This window comes from Vigna radiata, chromosome 10 (genome assembly GCF_000741045.1).
Source record: "Vigna radiata var. radiata cultivar VC1973A chromosome 10, Vradiata_ver6, whole genome shotgun sequence".
NCBI classification, from domain to species: domain Eukaryota; kingdom Viridiplantae; phylum Streptophyta; class Magnoliopsida; order Fabales; family Fabaceae; genus Vigna; species Vigna radiata.
Window position 1 is genome coordinate 20,494,250 of NC_028360.1, and position 12,324 is coordinate 20,506,573.

Below are 12,324 nucleotides of genomic sequence, written 5' to 3' on the forward strand. Positions count from 1 at the left end.
AAATGTTGACAAAAACCTGCAATGCACAGAAAATGAGAATAGAGAGAAAAAGAATTTAACACCGTTTGTCATTATTTAACGGAAGGGACTATTTTGACTCAAAAATTTAAAAGTAAGAACCAATTTCAAACACTTTTCTAAATAGGGACTAAATTGAGATTTGCCAACCAAACTAGGGATAAAGTTGAGTATTAAACCTTTTTTTTTTAATCTTTTATAATTATATATTTATTCCATGTAATTTAATTATTTTATTAATAGTCAATATATCTAACAAAATAACGGATCCTAATAAATTAATTGAAATTTAATTTTCTTTAATGAAATAAATATATTAGTAATACAAAATAATTGTTTGATAATACTGTGGAACAGTAATAAGAAATCTTTAGTTGAAAAATACATAATGAAATATTTTAAATTAATTTTAATGATACACCAGCAAATTATGTACATTGTATTTTAATCGAGAATGAATTATCACTACTAATATCTTATAAATTGTAACCATGGCATGTTTTTCACGCCACTTTAAAGCTCTCCGACAAGCGTTGATAATACTGCTTTTCCTGTTCCAAAAATAAAAATAAATCAATGAAAATTTCTCTTAATAAATTTATTCACAAGGCATCATATTTCATGCAAATGAAAATAGAGGAATAAGACGTACCCTGTTAGACACTGACGGCGAGATTTTACTTAGTGCCATCTCAAAATGAATACTCTTGACAGTTTTATCTTTCTCATCCCAAGCAGCCATTGCCGCTTCACTCATCTGTATAGCCAATACAATCAGTATCTCCCAAACTAACTCCCCTCTTTTCCTATAATCCTAACTACATAGTTTGTCCCAACAATAGTCAAACAAACATACATGCATACATACACAATATACAACAATGATGTGAGCATTAAAGAAGCGACATCAATAAAGAGCATAGACAAACCAATTTACGAAGATCAGCGCCACTTAGGTTTTCACAAACTTCCATTCTAGCAATCGCACTCAAATCCACAGTGGCATCAATTGTCATAGTCCTTGCAAGAGCTTTCAATATCAAAACTCGCTCATCAAGGCCAGGTAGAGGAACATAAAGAAGTTTACCAAATCTACCCGGCCGTAAGAGAGCTCGATCCATCATCTCAGGCCTGCAAAAATGAGAATATGACGTGATGGGTGATGAAATAACTATTTTCAGAACAGATGAACAAAGTGTACCTATTTGTAGCACCAATCACAAAAACACCGTGACGATGCTCTCCACCATCCAACTCGATAAGCAACTGTAAAATCATATAATTGTCATGTTTCCATCTTGTTATTAGTTAATGACTATACTTTTCTCATTACAAAAGACAACTAATCATTTGACCTGGTTCAACAGTCGCTCAGTAACCCAACCACCCTCCTTACCACGTTCTTTTGTCAATGAATCAATCTGAAAATTGCATAAAAATAAACTTTAGCACTAGTAGGTATATGCTATACAACAAGTTGTTTGCTCCTTCGAAGACCAAGGAAATTAATAATGGAAACAAACTTAACCTAACTAGTCTGCTTAAGCCCCAATCACAATAATAATATGTGAAAGAGTGAAAGAAAAATACTTAACCATGAATAAGAAACAAAACAAAAACATAAGATACATACTTCATATTATTTTTTTATTTAGTTCACTATTCAAAATCAAATTGGCATGTCATGATAAAATAACTCTATTAAAAAGATAACCAGTCACAAACCTCGTCAAAGAAAATTATACATGGTGCACATGACCTTGCACGGCTAAACAATGTTCGAACGGCAAGCTCACTTTCCCCAACATATTTATTTAAAAGTTGGGCACCCTATAATTACACCAAAGCAATTAAAGCAATTTAATCATTTATAAAAAAAATGCATATTCAAAACAAGACAACCAAAATTAATAAGAAACAGGGAGTATTTAAACAGACCTCAATATGGATAAAACTAGCCCCTGCCTCACCGGCAACAGCTTTGGCAATCAATGTTTTACCACAACCAGGAGGTCCATAAAGCAAAAATCCAGTCTCGAGATTAATCCCAAGCGCCTAAAATAAAAGGATACATGACAGAGCAATGAGTGATATACAATTATGCAAAGACAAAAGTCAAAGTTTTAGCCCAAAGAGAAATTAAGAAATAAAATATACAGTAACCCAATTACAGATTCAATGTATACTTATATACATAGATAATGAAGTGCATCCAAGACCGATATATATTAGTGTAATACCCACTATATGTTATTCCATACATCCTATCCCATTGCAATGCCCTAACATGCAAAATATATAATTATAATTCTGAGCCATCACCCGCCTTTTTGTCTAGAATAAAATTATAAAACATGATAACCTATTCCATCACAAATTCTGTTCAAACGCAAAGGGAGGGAAGGGAGTGACCATAATAAAGAAATATTAAACAATCTATCCATAACACAAAATTTCATTTAATACGAGAACCCAATGCCTAATACCCCAATCTCATACTTCCAATGTAGTTCTCAAGTCCCAGGTCATGCAATTGGATCCTAACATCAGAGCTACTCAAAACCATTGCAATATTAAAAGAGAAATAAGAGAAATGGAAAGCAAATAAAATTCAACTGAAGATGAAATTGCAATTTTAAAAAAGTGCCCTAATGTGTTTACCTCATAATCTTCAGGATATTTTATACGCCTTACAATATATCGTTCAAACTCCTTTCTTAAATGATCAAGCCCCCCAACGTCTTCCCATTTTACCTTAGGAATGCTAGCAAATCCTTCTCTTCTTAATGAAGGTTGTACCTTTTTGAATGCTTGCTGCATGAATGTCCAGGTAAATAAATTAAACGAGAAGAAGTACTTGACAATTAGGATATTCTTCCAAATAATAATAGGTAGACAATTAAAAAAATCAACGCACCTCAAAATCGGAGATTTTGATGAAGGCAAACTCATCTAATTCTTCCGTGGACAGAGGTTCCCTCCGCCATTCTTCAATATGCTCACTCATGAGTTCAGGTATTTCATGTCTCCTTTGGTCAATTACTCTCTTCATTCTTTCGTTAATTATTCTCTTCGTTGCCCATCGAAGAGCCTTATCAACTAGAGTTACCAAATCAGCACCAACAAATCCTGATGTAAACTTGGCTATTTCATGTAGATCAAATAAACCATCAAATCTAAAATTAGAAGTAAGAATAGATAGAATCTCCTTCCTGGCGGATTCATCGGGTTCACAAATGTTAATTTCACGATCAAACCTTCTTCTTAAGGCAGGGTCAAGAGCATCAGGCCTATTTGTAGCTCCTATTACAATAACATTATCAGCACTTGATTGATCCATGCAAGTGCTTAATTGCATCACCATTCGTTTTTCCATTTCCCGCTGCAAATTCTCTCTTTTAGAACCAATTGCATCAATCTCATCAATAAAGACTATAGAAGGTGCAGTTCTGTAAGCTTTAGCAAAAAATTCCCTAATATTTTCTTCAGATGCACCTAACCACGCAAAAAACCCATATTCACTTTATCATATTCACTTTATCTTAACTAACTCAAACGTGAGAATTAGCATAATTAACTATAATATGCAGAACCAGAGTGTACGGGATATTGTTAATTCTTTGATACTGTTTATAACGATATTTTATAAAATTTCACTTCTATGGCAATGTAAGTAAGCACTATTCCAGAGAATTAATGCATTAAAGTAAAGAAATTACAAGCAAGAGAAGTTATATATAATGAAGGATAATAAAAAAAAATGCAACTGAACTATTGAACTGTCCAGCAGAACATGAAGTTAATATCCAAAGAAGTAAATGTTAATACCTGATACCCCAGAGACTAGTTCAGTAGCTGAAATCCGATAGTAAGGAAGACCTGACTCATTAGCTATAGCATGAGCAAGTGTGGTCTTCCCACATCCAGGTGGACCCTGCAATAAAATGCCAACTGCCTTTGGCTTCCCTCCTAATTTTCTAAGAATTTCACCATGAACCAAAGGTACAATCAACTCTTCTCTTAGTTCCTCCAAAACTTCTTTCATCCCACCAAAATCCTTAAATCGAGGCCAATCTTTCTTCCCCTCGCCGTTTGAAACCGAAACCGAAAGCAGAGATGGGTCTCCCACGTCATTCAGAACCGTGGCTTTACTTCTATTACCCATCTCCGTGACTTTACTTATATTACCCATCTCCGTGCCTTTACTTATATTACCCATCTCTATTTCAATGTTCTTTTCTTCCGTTGCTGCTGCCGCCACCTTCTTTGGCGTATATGACATCCTTAGCATTTCCTTCATCAAATCAAACTGAGGTTCCAACTTCTCACCGTAAATTGCGTCCTCAGACACCGATTCCTCATCATTACTCTCCTCGTCATTACTCTCCTCGTCATTACTCTCGGAAGAACTCTGCACCCTCCTTCGCACGTGTAAAGCTTCCATTTTCTTCAGCCTTTCTTCACCTTCGTCAATGTTCTTCTTACGCTTTCGAGACGCGCGTTGGGGTTCTATGTTGCCGTCATCGGAATACTTAAGCGTGGGAGTGTGATTCAGCTTCTCCATGGAATGAATAGCTTCCTGAACAAACCGAATTAGGGTTTGTTGTTTGGTTCTGTGGTAATCGGGATAAGTTGAACGGAGATGGTTGGCGATTTCTTCGGCAGTAGAGTATTTGGACGTGCAGATCTCAATACGGCGACGGAGAGATTTTTCAAAAAACCTTCCTCCACCTTTTCTTCCCATTTTCCACTCACTGTTCGAAACCGAAACAGGAATCTCTGCTTTCTCGTAAACCCTAACTAAAATCACTCTTCCAAACCAAAACACAAATTTCTCACAATACCTAATCAATTATTATATCATCAAGATATTATATAATTAATTGTTATATTATAATATTTTAATTTTATTAGATAATAAATTATTATATTATAAGATATTAAATATAAATATTATAAAAATATTTCGTAATATTTTAAATATATAACAAAATCTCATAATAAATTGTTATATCATAAAATATTAATCATAAATGTTCTGTGTTTCATAATATATTAAAATATATACATTATCAAACAAAATTTGTTTTCTAATTAGACATTTATCTTTATTATCAAAATAAAAATTGAAGTAAAATTTTAATTCTTAACAAGATAATTATAGTTACTTTCTAAACATTATATATTGAAATTTTACACAACTTTCTTTACTTGTATAAAGGAATGTTCCTTTGTATTGCTTGTCTTCGAGCAACATATTTTTACATTTAAAAAAAAAAATCTCTACCACCATAAAAATCCACACATCAAATATACATTAATATTAATATTAGATATATATTCGGTATTTATTATTACCTATGAGTGGATTATTTAATTATTATTAATTTAAATGAACCTGAGAAGTATATTAAAGTATATAAAAACAATAATTTAAGAAGTTTTAATGAAGTATAAATTTTAATTTATGAAAAATATACAATCAATTTGTATTTTTTGAATTATTTTTTTTGAATATATGATATTATTTAAATATAAAAACTAATGTTTATTTACTTTTAAATTATCTGTACAAAAGCTGAGTTAACTAATTTTTTTCTAAAAACAGTGTGTATGATAAAATAAAGTAAGTATCCCAACGAGTCAGCAAAATTATTATTTTTTATCTTTTACAATTATATATTTCATTCCATGTAATTTAATTACTTTATTAATATATATATATATATATATATATATATATATATATATATATATATATATATATAATATATTCATTGAAACATTTTAGATAAACATCCTATTAGATATAATTTAAAGATGTTGAGGATATATTAATCTTAGTATTAATATAGATCTTATTCCTAAGGTCTTACATCTAAAGTTGAAAATTTTAAATTTTGACATTCATTCAAATAGTGTTTTTAACTAACTTGTTAAAAAAAATTAGTGTATGTCTTGTTTTATATTATTACTTAAATTGTTTTTTCTTTCTAATGTGAATTAAAAAAATTATTTTATTTATTACAAGATAACAATGTCACAAGATCAAAATTCTTAATATTTTTGAAATTATAATAGAATTTAAATTTTATTAATTGTTTGAACTCGATTAACTGGGGTAATGTGATTAAACACATATTTAATTTTTAATAATAATTTTTAACAGTTTCAATTTTTTAAATTTTAATTTTGTTGTCATTTTTTCAAGTTAGCATTCTTTTATCTGTTTAATAAACATATTCCATAACTAATAAATATTTGATAGTTAATAAAAAATTAATATATATTCAATTACTTTATCTAATATCAGAGTTTAAATAAAATTTATAAAATTGAAAAGTTGACACTACTTTTTTTTCTTATTAGGTTTAAAACAAAACATTAATATTTATTATGCTAAATTAACCATTTACCCTTCTCTATATCTAACACCACTTAAAAAAAACAAAATTAATAAATAATGATAAACTAACGATGACATAACTCGTTCTTCAACCATTAAAAATACAAATATAAAAGAAAAATTATATTTATTTGATCACTCATTATTTGAGTAAGTGAGTATAAACCTCAAATACATGTATAAATACAATTCATGGGACTATTTTTTATCATTATGAAAATATGTTATTTTGAAATTAGAAAAATAAAATACGAAGAAATTAAAAAATTTACAAGAAAAACTTTTATTTCTTTATGATAGGATAGATTAAGTAAGAATTGAGAAAACTTATTACTAATGTATAAATATAAATATTGAGTTATTGGTATCTAAATTTATATATTTTTCTAACCCAAAACTAATGAATTTATAATTTTTGAATATAATAATTAATTTTCTTACATCTAAAATTTTCAATAAATTATATTTTTGGGTGAATCACATTTTACAGTGAGTTCATCTTTAAGAAGTTGAATTCCTACTACTGAAAGAAAAAATGGGTTTTGGCCACTCTGCAATCCCCTCGCCTATGGCAATTCCGGCTTCCGCCTCGACGGCGGAGCCACCCACCCAAATTCGAAGTCAGCCTCAACCTCACAGAACCACCGTCAAATTCCGAAGCTCCAAATCCTTTCCCTCTGCAAGAAAAGCAGCCACACTTGAAATTCAGCGCTCTTCCGATTTGCCTTCAACTCTTGCGAGGTTTTCTCTTCCATTGCTACGCCGTATTTTCACTCTTCCTTCTCCCTTCAACATTTTCTCACCCTCTGTCTATGACTTTCAGGCTAGGAGAATCTTTGACCGTCAAAGACCTCAATGCCGTTCTTTATCACTTTAAAAGTTCAAACAAATTCAACCATATCTCTCAGGTGCCCCCTTCTTCCTCTGCTTATGTATAAACTACAAATAGCTTTTAGAAATTAATATGAATTAAAATTTACAGATTAACTACAAATAATTTATTTTATAGCTTTTAGAAATTAATATGAATTAAAATTTACAGATTAACTACAAATAATTTATTTTATTTTACCAATGCATCGTTCGCTGATGTTTTTACTATTATTGCAATTGCATTTGCAGCTGTTTAAGTGGATGCAAGAGAACAACAAGATTGATGTTTCGTCTTATTCTCATTACATGAGGTTCATGGCTAGTAATCTTGACGCTGCTGAGATGTTGCAACTGTATCATAACATTCAAGATGAATCAGCCAGGAAAAATATCCTTGTATGCAACTCTGTTCTTGGTTGTTTAATCAAGAAAGGCAAGTTTGATTCTGGTATGAAACTCTTTCAGCAGATGCGGCTAGATGGTCTAGTTCCTGATCTTGTTACCTACAGCACGGTATGCCATTTTATTCTTTATCTTATTTCACGCTTTCCTTACATTTGTGAAAAATGAGTTCTTTTTAATTAATTCAGCATGCTTGAAGTTGTAACTTTAAAATCATTCAACTCTGATTCTAACAAACTCCTACTCAAAAGGATCCTCCAGCTTGGCATTATCCTAACAAGATTGTTCCTCACTGGCCGAGTTAACATTCTAGAGCAACTAGGACAGTACTAAAGGCCCAGAAAATCTGCTCATTTCTTTGGCTTGATGATGGTTCTTTTTGGCTTGCTGTACCCTTCTGCAATAACACAGACAGGGCCTTCTCCAGTAGACTTTGTAGAGTTGACTCTTTTATGTTTTAGGCATTTACATGGCTCTAACTTTAGGATTTAATACTTTCCGATTTTCTGATTTTGATTGTTCTCATGTTTAGCTTCTTGCAGGTTGCATTAAAGTAGAAAATGGCTATCCTAAGGCGTTAGAGTTAATTCAGGAATTGCAACACAATAAACTTCAGATGGATGGTGTAATTTATGGGACAATCCTGGCAGTGTGTGCTTCCAATAGTAAATGGGAAGAAGCAGAAAAATATTTTAACCAGATGAAGAATGAAGGTCACTCACCAAATGTTTATCACTATAGCTCTTTGCTCAATGCTTACTCAACATGTGCAAGCTACAAAAAAGCCGATATGTTGATTCAAGAAATGAAATCTGAAGGGTTAGTACCAAACAAGGTTCGTTTTCCCTGCCATTTACTAATTTTAAGATGACAGCTGGTGTGTAGCAATTTATGGCTATTAAATCATGGTCTTTGATAATATTTACTGGCTTGACTATTGTTCGCTATGATTTAAAATTAAAATTTGGACACTTAGACATCTTAACATCATGCCAGATACACAATGCAGAATTGTAGATGGAAAAATTTAGGATTTTATCTTCAATAGAAGCAAGTATACTGATTATTTAAAATACAAAAATATTAGTAAAGGATTGATTTCATGTGGATTGATACAAGTGTTAACTACTAAAAAATCAGTATTATTTCTAAAGTCAACGGAAAATATTGAGAATTCCAGACTAATACAGATAAAGGAAACTAAAATGGCAACTGTGACAACTATTATAAAAGTTCAACGAGTAAAAAAAAGGTGATGCATGAATCAATACAAAATATTTGAAGTGGACGTCATGTCCTTGACATTTACACTTTACCGAAATACATATTTTTTAAAAATTTGAAGTCAAGAAAATAATAAATTGCCTCTGAGAAAACCGGACGAGGAAAATATATGCAGCTTCCTCAGTCTAACATGTCAACATAATTTACCGTAGAAGTGGAATATTATAACCAGTTTTAACAACAAAGTAAAAAGCTGAAGCTGTTTTGTTTCTTTTATCTTTAAGCTTTTGCACATTCATCCATCTCAATGCCATCAATCTTAATAAATCTTATGGCATGATGAGGGCATTCTAATATTATAAGATATTTTTTATTTGCTTTATAATCACTAATATGGGTTGGACAACAATGCTTATAGTATAATATCATTTGAGACTTTGCCTATCAGTTTAAGACATAGCAAGCTCATTACATAGTGGTCAAGTCTCTGTGACTAAGTAGTCTAGTTTTCAATCCTTACCACTTCTGTTCTTCTATAAAAATATGAATTTAGGAGCAAGGTAGTTAGGCCTGTATATTCCCCACACTTCAAGCGCAGAATGACCTTGTATAAGTGTCGTGTTAGAGAGAGATATACAATATAAAATCACTTTGTTTGTCTTGTTGAAATGCAAACCTTTCATATGATTCCCATGTCACTTTTTAATATTTGATATAGAGCAAGCCTTCACTAAAAAGGACTCACGCTTATTTAAAATAATGTTTTGCAGGTCATCTTGACTACCTTACTGAAGGTATATGTTAAAGGAGGTTTGTTTGACAAGTCTAGAGAATTATTAGCTGAACTGAAAAATTTGGGCTATGCTGAAGACGAGGTAAGAAAAACCTTTTAAATGAACAACAAAAGGTTTTGTGTCTAAAACATTGTAAGATCATTTAATACAAATCATATTATCTATTCTTAACTGATGACCTACAATTTGTTTCATATCATAAATTATATATCCTTATTTTAACGTTTTTGTTTTTCCATGTCTTCTTTTCCAACTACCACTATTTACTTATCTGAATTTATATGCAGATGCCATACTGTATACTCATGGATGGCCTAGCTAAGGCAGGACAAATACATGAAGCCAAACTAACCTTTGATGAAATGATGAAAAACCATGTCAGATCAGGTAAGTTGTATTCAATGAAATGATATGACATAGATAAAATCCATATAAATATCTGGTTATTCTAAGCTATTGTTTATTTCCCCCATGTGCAGATGGCTATGCTCATAGTATCATGATATCAGCATTATGTCGAGCCAAGCTTTTTCGGGAAGCAAAACAGTTAGCCAAGGATTTCGAAACCACCTCTTATAAATATGATCTAGTTATACTGAATTCAATGCTGTGTGCTTTCTGTAGAGTAGGTGAAATGGAAAGTGTAATGGAAACTCTAAAAAAGATGGATGAACTGGCAATCAGTCCTAGCTACAATACATTTCATATTCTAATAAAATATTTTTGTAGAGAAAAAATGTATCTATTAGCTTATCGAACCATGAAGGACATGCATAGTAAAGGCCATCAACCAGGAGAGGTATGGTGTTTTATCCAAGTACTAATATGGAATCCCCTGTATTATTGAACTTGGTCTTCCTCATTATGTGACTGAAAACTGTCCTTTTAATTTTATTATGTGTACACATCTTTTTGGATCTTTGTGGCGGCAAGGCTGCTGCTACCTTGTTACCTGAAGGTCACAAGTTCAAATCCTTGAAGCAGCCTCTCTGCTAGTGGGGTTAAGGCTGTATGCAACTGTTCACCCTAGACCCCACTAGGTGGATGACTTATGCTCTAGTTTTCATTTTTTTTTACATAAATTGTTGGACCCTGGTTAGGGATTTCACATTTTTGTTGCCGAGAACGGGGTGTAGATTTCTGCTTTCTACAATTATATATCTCAGTGCATGTTTTAAAAATTTAGGTTTTTTCCTTACAGTTTTACCTGATGGAAATAGCTGCGTAACTGAAGAAAAAAAAATGAAAGACGTCGGAAAAGGGAAAAGAGTCTAATTGTGAAGTTGCACTTACACAACTAAAAAACTAAGATTGTTTCATTTGATGAAGCTACTGCAATCTTATTTCATCTGTTGTTGGTTTAGTTACTAAATAAAAAGTTTATAATGTCTTTCTATCTTTGTAGGAGCTCTGTTCCTCTTTAATATCCCACCTTGGTCAGGTAAATGCTTATTCAGAAGCATTTTCTGTTTACAACATGTTGAGATATGGCAAGAGAACAATGTGCAAGTCACTTCATGAGAAGATTCTGTACATTCTCCTAGCAGGTCATCTTTTGAAAGATGCATATGTAGTAGTCAAGGTATTCTAGGTTTAAAGAATACATAAATCCTAATGTTTCTCTTGTCATTGTAGTTCATCTGATTATGAATCTTGTCCTGTTCAGGATAATGCAAAATTTATTTCTCGTCCAGCCACCAAAAAATTTGCTATTGCATTCTTGAAGTCAGGTAACATCAACTATATAAATGATGTTCTGAAGACTCTCCATGATAGTGGCTATAAGCTTGATCAGGTAATAGGCTTGGTGGTATTTCAATTTGAATACTGTTATTAGGATGATATTTGTTTCATGATTTTCTATTTTCCTTGACACAATGACACCAACGCAGAGGATTTCTAAAACCAAAAATCATCTATTGACACTGCTGCAAAAGTCCTGACTTTGACCTGTTTGCTTTTTGCTCTTTTGAATAAAGTAGAAAAACTGATGGAATTTTTTAACAATTAGGTCCAGATTAAAGGATTTTCAGTGACCCTAGAGCTTGGGTTTGTGTTTTCTCTTTAACTTTTTACTCGAAACTTAATCATATTCGTTCTTGTGCAGGATTTATTTGGGAAGGCTGTGTCACGGTATTTAGATGAGCCTGAAAAGAAGGACTTGCTGCTACACTTACTACAGTGGATGCCAGGACACGGTTACGTGGTTGATTCATCAACAAGGAATTTAATCCTCAAGAATTCACACTTATTTGGTCGTCAGCTCATTGCCGAGGTTTTGTCCAAGCAACGAGTACAATTAAAACACAAAAATCTCACTACATAAAGCATCATTCTAACTCTACGATTGAGGAGATAGTGTTGGATGGTACATTGTATCACTTCATTTTTTTCAATTGAGTTGTGATAAAACGGCATATCTACACTTTAGTCTAGTAGTGTGGATTGACGAGTTGTATATACAGCATAAATAAATATATCCCATCAAATAGTTATATGATTTCTTCCGCGACTTATTCATTTAAAGTCAGGTAGAGTTGGTATGATTTTTTTTTTATCTTCATATATATATATATATATATATATATATATATATATATATATATA

General features: G+C 31.8%; 2 protein-coding genes across 2 annotated transcripts; one reads left to right on the forward strand and one right to left on the reverse strand.

The window, feature by feature from the left end:
• Positions 1-332: 332 nt before the first annotated feature.
• Positions 333-4,847, reverse strand: LOC106776220 (cell division control protein 48 homolog C). Its single transcript, XM_014663602.2, has 10 exons — positions 3,847-4,847; positions 2,936-3,513; positions 2,680-2,832; positions 1,957-2,073; positions 1,744-1,848; positions 1,374-1,439; positions 1,220-1,284; positions 948-1,149; positions 671-775; positions 333-569 (listed from the first exon to the last, which is right to left on the reverse strand). Exons 1-10 carry the CDS (start codon positions 4,760-4,762, stop codon positions 522-524), a joined length of 2,355 nt encoding a protein of 784 aa, XP_014519088.1. The 5' UTR covers positions 4,763-4,847; the 3' UTR covers positions 333-521.
• A 2,059-nt stretch (positions 4,848-6,906) lies between these two features.
• LOC106774545 (pentatricopeptide repeat-containing protein At1g10910, chloroplastic) lies at positions 6,907-12,243 on the forward strand. Its single transcript, XM_014661577.2, has 10 exons — positions 6,907-7,165; positions 7,248-7,332; positions 7,547-7,810; positions 8,232-8,534; positions 9,694-9,798; positions 10,005-10,104; positions 10,197-10,516; positions 11,123-11,299; positions 11,384-11,512; positions 11,825-12,243. Exons 1-10 carry the CDS (start codon positions 6,960-6,962, stop codon positions 12,041-12,043), a joined length of 1,908 nt encoding a protein of 635 aa, XP_014517063.1. The 5' UTR covers positions 6,907-6,959; the 3' UTR covers positions 12,044-12,243.
• The last annotated feature ends 81 nt before the right edge of the window (positions 12,244-12,324 follow it).

Bases quoted from the DNA above. Each gene is read 5' to 3' on its own strand.
- LOC106776220 (XM_014663602.2), bottom strand. From the start codon at position 4,762: ATGGGAAGAAAAGGTGGAGGAAGGTTTTTTGAAAAATCTCTCCGTCGC. The intron at 2,833-2,935 runs GTGCGTTGATTT...ACATTCATGCAG, and splicing joins TCAAAATCTCCGATTTTGAG to CAAGCATTCAAAAAGGTACA. The intron at 1,440-1,743 runs GTTTGTGACTGG...TGCAATTTTCAG, and splicing joins GTATAATTTTCTTTGACGAG to ATTGATTCATTGACAAAAGA.
- LOC106774545 (XM_014661577.2), top strand. From the start codon at position 6,960: ATGGGTTTTGGCCACTCTGCAATCCCCTCGCCTATGGCAATTCCGGCT. The intron at 7,166-7,247 runs GTTTTCTCTTCC...TATGACTTTCAG, and splicing joins TTGCCTTCAACTCTTGCGAG to GCTAGGAGAATCTTTGACCG. The intron at 9,799-10,004 runs GTAAGAAAAACC...ATTTATATGCAG, and splicing joins TGGGCTATGCTGAAGACGAG to ATGCCATACTGTATACTCAT.